The sequence below is a fragment of the Cryptomeria japonica genome, chromosome 6 (genome assembly GCF_030272615.1).
Source record: "Cryptomeria japonica chromosome 6, Sugi_1.0, whole genome shotgun sequence".
NCBI classification, from domain to species: domain Eukaryota; kingdom Viridiplantae; phylum Streptophyta; class Pinopsida; order Cupressales; family Cupressaceae; genus Cryptomeria; species Cryptomeria japonica.
The window spans coordinates 448533627-448541290 of NC_081410.1; the positions used below are offsets into that span (position 1 = coordinate 448533627).

At 35.3% G+C, this 7664-nt stretch overlaps 1 protein-coding gene across 1 annotated transcript; it reads left to right on the forward strand.

Moving 5' to 3' along the window:
• The first annotated feature begins 946 nt into the window (after window positions 1-946).
• On the forward strand, window positions 947-2707 carry LOC131876648 (uncharacterized). Its single transcript, XM_059222090.1, has 3 exons — window positions 947-1331; window positions 1701-1883; window positions 2124-2707. The coding sequence occupies exons 1-3, from the start codon at window positions 947-949 to the stop codon at window positions 2705-2707; spliced, it is 1152 nt and encodes a 383-aa protein (XP_059078073.1).
• The last annotated feature ends 4957 nt before the right edge of the window (window positions 2708-7664 follow it).

A 7664-nucleotide genomic window follows, 5' to 3' on the forward strand; every position in this document is an offset into this window, starting at 1 on the left:
AGCAATATATTGATGTATTGGCCTACTCTTATGATGTCGTGAAGTCTTTTCATCTTGAAGAGCTTCGTCATGACATTCCATTGAAGTTGGGTGTTGCTCCTTTTCGTCAAAAGCAAAGGTAGTATAACCCAAAGATTTATGACACCATTTTTGCTGAAATCTAAAAAATGCTAAAGGCGAGGATACTTTTCCCTATTCATCACTCCACCTGGATAGCTAATATTGTGCCCGTTTGCAAGAAAAATGGCGAGATCCGGATATGTGTTGATTTCTAGAATTTGAATCAAGCATCTTTGAAGGATAATTATCCATTTCCTGTCATGGATCATGTCTTGCAAGCTGTCACTGGATCCGAGATGATGTCCATGTTGGACAATTTTTGGGGGTTATAATCAAGTGGAGGTTCTTGAGAAGGATTAACACAAGACTACTGCTTTTACCACACCATGGGGTACTTTTGCATACCATAGGATGCCTTTTGGCTTGATAAATGTAGGAGCGACTTTCCAATGTGCAATGGATTTGGCTTTCTGAGATTTTCATGGTAAGTTCATTGTAGTATATTTGGATGATCTGATAGTTTTTTCTAAGAAGCATCAAGATCATTTCTATCATTTGCAACAAGTGTTGGGAAAGTGTCGCCAACATGGAATTTCCCTTAATCCCAAGAAATTTATTTTTTGGGTTACTGAAGATAAGTTGTGAACATATTGTCTCAAGGGAAGGTATCAAGATTTATGATGAAAAGGTAAAGGCCATTCATGATCTTTCCCTGCCAGAAAGTAAGACTATCGTGCATTCTTTATGCAGTAAAGTAAACTTCTTGCGAAGGTTTATTTCAGATTTTGCTGAGTAGACTCATCACATAGTTGTCATGATGAAAGGCAAAGCTATTTTCAAATGGACTCATGAAAGAAAAAAATATTTTCATGAAATTAAGGAAGCCATGGCGAGTGCCCCAGTTTTGGTGTGTCCTGATTACACCAAAGAATTTATCATGTACAATTATGCAAATGATCATACCTATTCGGCTATACTGATGCATAATAATAATGAGGGTGTTAAATCACCTATTGCATTCATGAGTTATCCATTAAAGGCCCATGAATTGAAATACTCAGAAATGGAGAAGCATGCCTTTGCCATGGTTAAATCGGTGAAACATTTTATATTTTATATTCTCAATTCACATGTCATTGCACTTGTTCCTAATGCTGTTGTCAAGTCAATTCTAACACAACAAGAATTTGGAACTAAAAGGGGCAACTGGGTTGCCAAAATTCAGGAATATGACATGGAAATTAAGCCTACCAAGTTGGTTCATGGAAAAGGTTTGTGTCAGTTGATTGTCGATAACAAATAAAGTAATAAGGTAGTGCTTGAAAATTAAGGCATGAATGAAGATCTTCCCAAGGTTTTGTTTATCAACACCACATATGAGTGGTATTCTAATTTGGCATATCTTTTAACATATGGTGAGTGTCTTGCACACCTATCATGCAATGAAAGGCAGACCTTGAAGCTCAAAGCAATGAAATTTGTCTTATGGGACAATGGTTTGTATAACAAGGGTTTGGATGGAAATTTACTGTGTTGTGTTGACAAGAAACAACAAGTGAAGTTACTTCAATCTTTTCATGATCTTGCTTGTGGTGGACACTTTTCAACTCCTGTCATTGCACACAAAATTTTGTGTCCAGGATACTGTTGGCTAACATTGTTTAAGGATGCATGCAGTTGGGTTCGCAAATGCAAGCAATGTCAGCAGTTTGTTGGTAAGCCTAAGCTGGTGACACTTCCTCTTAAGCCAATGGTAATTGAAGAGCCTTTTCAACAATGGGGATTAGATTTTGTTGGACCTGTTTATCCAACATCTAGTGTGGGTCACATTTATATTCTCACTGCGATAGATTACTTCACCAAGTGGGTGGAGGCGATTCCAACAATGCAAGCTACCTCAACAATGGTTTGTCAATTTTTGAAAGAAAACACCGTTTCAAGGTTTGGTGTTCCTCATAAGACAGTAACTGATAATGCTTCTTGTTTTTCATCTTATGAGATCATTGACATCTGTTTCGATTATGGTATTACCCTTTCACACTCATCTGACTATTATCTGTAAGGAAATGGTCAAGATGAGTCAAGAAACAAGAACCTGGTTACCATTATTAGGAAGCTTGTTGATGAGAGACAATGGACTTGGCATAAGGCTCTTTATGATGCACTATGGGCGGATTGTATAGCTCCAAAAAGAGCAATTGACATGTCATTTTTCCAACTTCTGTATGGATTGAATGTCGAGCTTCCTATCACTTTGGAACTTCCAGCATTGAAGCTTGCCAAGGCCGGTGAAGACGAAACTTACCAAGGTTCACTTGATAAGTGGATTATGTTTCTTTCTCAGTTAGAGGAAACAAGAGCAGAGGTGGTGGATAGAATTTTTGCACACCAAAGCCAAGTGAAGGCATTATTTGACAAGAAGGCTACTTCTCGTGAGTTCACAGATGGTGATCAAATCTTGTTATGGGACAAGAGGAGGGAGCCAAAGGGTATGCATGAGAAATTTGATTCCTTATGGAGAGGCCCCTTCACTATTCATGAAGTATGTGGCGAGCATAGCTTTTTGCTTGCATATGTTGATGGTACCTCATTCTCATTACCTCAAAAAGAGTTGTCTTCACTTCCTCCTTGGAAACGTTTTCTATGAAACATTTATTTTGTAAATTCATAATGCACTTAGGAATAACATCTAGAAAGTTCACATCAACCATTCTTTGAGGATCCTCCTCCATTAGCAGTTCTTGGAAGTAGCTTACTGCTTTCCTCAATCTACTTTTGATTGGATAACACAACACCTTCATTATTCTTTAGGGAGAAAATTTTATTACTCGACATTTTGACCTTTTCCGAATTGTGAAAAAACTTGGTATTTATATCCCCTTCTTTGAGCCAAGTTTCCTGAGACTTCTACCTCCAAATGATTTCTTCCCTCGCAAGCACCTCCAAATACTCCCGGTTGAGTTTTTTTCTCTTCCATGTATTTTGATTCTAACATGCCTTTTTGAATAACCCAGTTATGCAATCTTTCCAATTTTTTCAATGACAAGCTTCTTAGCAAAAACATTTTTAAACTTATCTCTATTCCATTTCTTCAGAGACTTCTTCAAAAACTACAATTTATTGTAGAAGATGAAAGCATGATTTCCTTCCCAAGCTGAAGAATTTTTCCATAGGTCCTCAATCAAGTCGCGAAACTCTTTAAGCTTGAACCACATCATTTCAAATTTAAACGGACATCGTGCTGGGGCAAAAACATCTTGAATAAGGAGACTTATCAGATAGTGATCTAAACCATGGATAGGCAATATGGTAGCTTTGATAATCAATTATTTAGACACCCAATCACCTGCAAGAAATATTTGGTCCAAATTTTCTGTATATTTGAAAATCTAGCTCTTCTGTTGATCCATGTGAAATCCCTTGTCTTAAATTTTAATTCTGCCAAACCACTATTAATAGTAAATTCACTGAAATCCTACTGCACTTGACTAAACCTTAGATTCCCACCTTTCTTTTCTATAGGGGACAAAGTGGCATTAAAGTCTCCTGCCATCACACAAATGCGATCATCTATAATCGCTAAAATGCTCCCCAACTGCTCCCAAGTTCTCATTTTATCTAAAGTACAGGTTAGTCCATAAACATTAAACAAATCAAAATTGCTTTGTAGAGATTTTGAGTACACTCACACCCATTGCAAATTCTTCTCCATTCTTACTGGTTCAATATTTAGAGTGTCGTCATTCCACAAAATCCTCAATCCTCCTAAAGCTAATGTTGCCTCAGAAAAAAAAAAAAACACCTCTCCATTTTTGAAATTGCAATTGAAAAGCTTGAATATATTCACCTTTTAATTTAGTTTCTTCTAACATCACAACAACTCCTCGTACTTGATCAAGATATCTATTGATCAGTTGCCTCTTGTCAGGGGCATTATAGCCCCTTACATTCCATGAAAGGCACCCCATTACCTCTAGGAAGAGTCACACGCTCTTCCTGATCTTAGTTTAGTTTGCCCTTTAGCTAGGTTTGCCATCTCCAACCTTTCCCAATTGGACCTTTCCCCTCTGGACCTCTTCTCACCTATTTTTGGTTTGGTGATTTTTGAATTAGTTTGATTCAAAAATCTTTTTTCCAAAAATCCCTCCTCCTCTTGTAGACCCAGATTGTTAATATTATTGGTTACATCCTTCGAATCTTGCAAATCCAAACCTTCCTTTTTTGAAGATTTCATATCTCGATTATCCTTATCCATGAAATTTAGAGTTCTTATAGGCGACATCTGGATATCTTTGAAAATTTCATCATCAGATTCCTCCACCACCTTATCAACCTAACCATCTCACTCCTCTGAGTGAGACTTGATATTCTGGACATTCACATCATCAACTAAAGGTTCATTAGGAATTAAGTCTCTATTTTGGTGGACTTTGCTAGAGACTATGTTTTTAGGCGACACTCCACTGTTTTCCTCAAAATGAATATCTTCAATATATAACATCAGATTCTTGTCCTGCTTTGTATGTATTTCAACATTCTCCTTTAACTTCTCCCCTGACTTTTTATTATTATCCTTTACACCTTCTAGGTCCATCCTAGGCACATCAATCTCTAGATAATTATTTACCATATCATTTTGACCCTTGTTTTCTTTGACCATGGAGTCATTTAGTTTTTTGGAAAAATTCTCCACTCCTATATGGGATTCATTTCCTTCTAGATTCAAACTTGTAGTCGTTATATTGGCATCCTGTGTATTTCAACCTCCAAGCCATTAACTTCCTTGTTTTGATTGCTTCTGCCTTCCGACGATACACTCTTTCCATCATTTGCTATCATATCATTAACTTCTATCAATTTTACTAATAGGTCTTGAAGCCTATTCTGACATTAATTCTTCCCCTTTTCGATGCTCTGGCATCCTGCATCTGAATGCCCTTTTTTCTTGCATATAGCACAAACATCAGTCAAATCTTCAACTTCAATAGGTTGTCTCCATACTCCCTCACCCGACTATATTTCTATATATTGCAAAAGTTGATGAATGGCTTGCCATTGAATGCAAACCCTAGCATGCATACTATATTATTTTACCTCCAAAGCTTCATTGACCATTAAAAAACTTCCAAGCTTGTCACCTTTTAGTATTCCAATACTCATGAGGGAGATTATAGAGTCATATCCACAATGAAACAATATCAATCTCCTCCTTCTTGGGGTCAAAGTTCGGCGTCCAGTCTTTAATAAAAAAACCCTTTCCCCCCATGAGAAAAGGACCACTGTTTAATTTTCATTCCTTATCTTTCTCACTGGGATTGATGACAAGGCAAAACCCATTTGGGAGGAGTTTCAACACGCTGAAACCCATTTGGGAGGGTTTTCAACACGCACACCTCTCCCTAGTTAGTATCAACCCATGACCCAACTCTAGAGAAAGTAGACCGGTCTCCACTCCATTTCATGAAAAAGGCTCTACTTTTTAAAATTTGAACTGAAATATTTCATTCGTAGTTATCTACAAGTATGGAAACTACAGTTGCGTGCTCTGGACTTTTGCATACCTTTTTTGTTTGTGGCTCTAGGCTAGCCTTCTTTGGTCTCCAGAATTTCTTTTTGATCATTCTAAAATCCAACCGAGGTCTAGAATGAATAGACACGAAACCCCATTTATGTCTATCCCATTCCCTTCTTTGTGAATGAATCTTTTCCGTTTTTTCACAGCATAAAAGCTCTGACTTTCTTGTCCCTTCCATGCTCGATACAATGATTACCACTCCCTATTTTGATAACCTTCAATTTTGTGACCTCTATAGTTCCAAATCTACCTTCGACGTCCTTCTGTACAAAACCCTAGCTCCGCCATGCTTTTTTTGAACTAATATTATTTTCAGATAATATAAATTGATTTAATTAAACAATAAAGACAATTTATCTAAAGTATGTGGAAGAGGATTAATTAAATAATTAAATAATTTAATTAATATTAGAAGAAAATTAAATTATTAAATAATTAAAAATTATTTAATTATTAAGCTGGAGGGAAATTTGAATTTTGATTTTGAAGTGGAGGAATGAAGCTAATTTAGAAGAACAAAGTTAAATTAATTAAATAATTAAAATTATTCAATTCATAAGGAGAAATAAAATAAAAAGATTAGCATTCGAGGCATGCGACAATTTTATGTGTCTACAATGACCATAATTTTTAAATTTTTCAAGAACTTATGATAGTCTTAACATTATTCTCTGCAATAAATTATATGTTTTTGGGGTTTGAAATTTGAATTGTATATAATAGACACGTTGTCTAATTTTAAATCTATTTTTAATTTTATATTTTATTAAATAACTTAATAAATTATTTTAACTTTAATTTTAAGTTTTGTAAAGAAATATTTTTCTAAATATTGATTTATAATTACGTTGAGAGGCATAACCTACAGTGGCAACATTGGGTGGAGTAGAATGGCATGAGTGTGTTAAAAAAAATGTTAAATTGAACAAATAATAAGTCAACAACATAAAGTATTCAATTAAAAGTGATAACTTTTCAAACCCTCACGTTTTATTAAAAAAACATAAATAGCAAGAGGAAAATCAAGGTCAATGCATACCTTTAAAAGTAATTATTTTGAAGAGCAGGAAAAAAAGGTGCAAAGAGGAGAGAATAAATTACCACAAGGTAAATTAAAATAAAGAGGAGAAAGGTTTACTCAATGCATTAGAGATCAAATTATAGAGCATGTGTAAATAAATTACTGAGTACAATTAAGTTATATTTTGTTACATAAAATAGTATTAGTTTTGATGGTTGTTTATTTATTTTTTAAATTTTAAAAATACCAATTGATCTATAATTATAGAATGTAAATTAAAAATTTATTAGGGAATAAAGTGGTCAAAATAAAATAGCAATTACTTATAAAATGTAAATACTAAATAAAATAGTGATTAGTGAAAGTTAACAATAAATAGGTATAAAATGTAAATAAAATAGTTTTTTATTAAGGATCGAATAGGGTTTGAGGGAACCCAAAACCCCTTACAACAAGTTTTGAAGGGACTTGAAACCCTCAGATTTTACATGGATCCGGAACCCAAAGAAGAACACTGCCCTAAGATACAACATAGACATCCAATAGCCCATCCTCAACCTAGCAACAAAGTATAATCACTGAAGAGCCATTTGTAAAAAGAAAAAGGTCGAAGCCATACACTAGAAATCTTAGACCAACATAACCATAGGGGTTTTCCAGGTACCCTCAGCCTCAACAATGGGTTTTTGAAAGGCTCCCATAACCTTAATCTTGAGAATGAACAAAACTGAGTTAGTCATACCCTCCAAGATCACCACCTCAATAGAGGAAAAAGGAGAGAAATCAGTAAAAAGACCAGCCTCAATTCCCATACAACCAAGAGACAGGGTACCATCAACCTCCCACCAACACCTCCCAACATCAATTGTGGCATCCACCTCCACCTCAATAAGAGAAATTTTATCTCTAGCACCATCCATCTCCACCTCAAAAGAAGATAGGCCCACCTCTATAGGAACAAACAAAGAAACCCAAGGATGTAGAGATAGAAGCAAAAAGGCCAGCACT

Bases quoted from the DNA above. Each gene is read 5' to 3' on its own strand.
- LOC131876648 (XM_059222090.1), top strand. From the start codon at position 947: ATGGCGAGTGCCCCAGTTTTGGTGTGTCCTGATTACACCAAAGAATTT. The intron at 1,332-1,700 runs GTTTGTGTCAGT...TTTTGTGTCCAG, and splicing joins CAAGTTGGTTCATGGAAAAG to GATACTGTTGGCTAACATTG. The intron at 1,884-2,123 runs GTCACATTTATA...ATTATCTGTAAG, and splicing joins TTATCCAACATCTAGTGTGG to GAAATGGTCAAGATGAGTCA.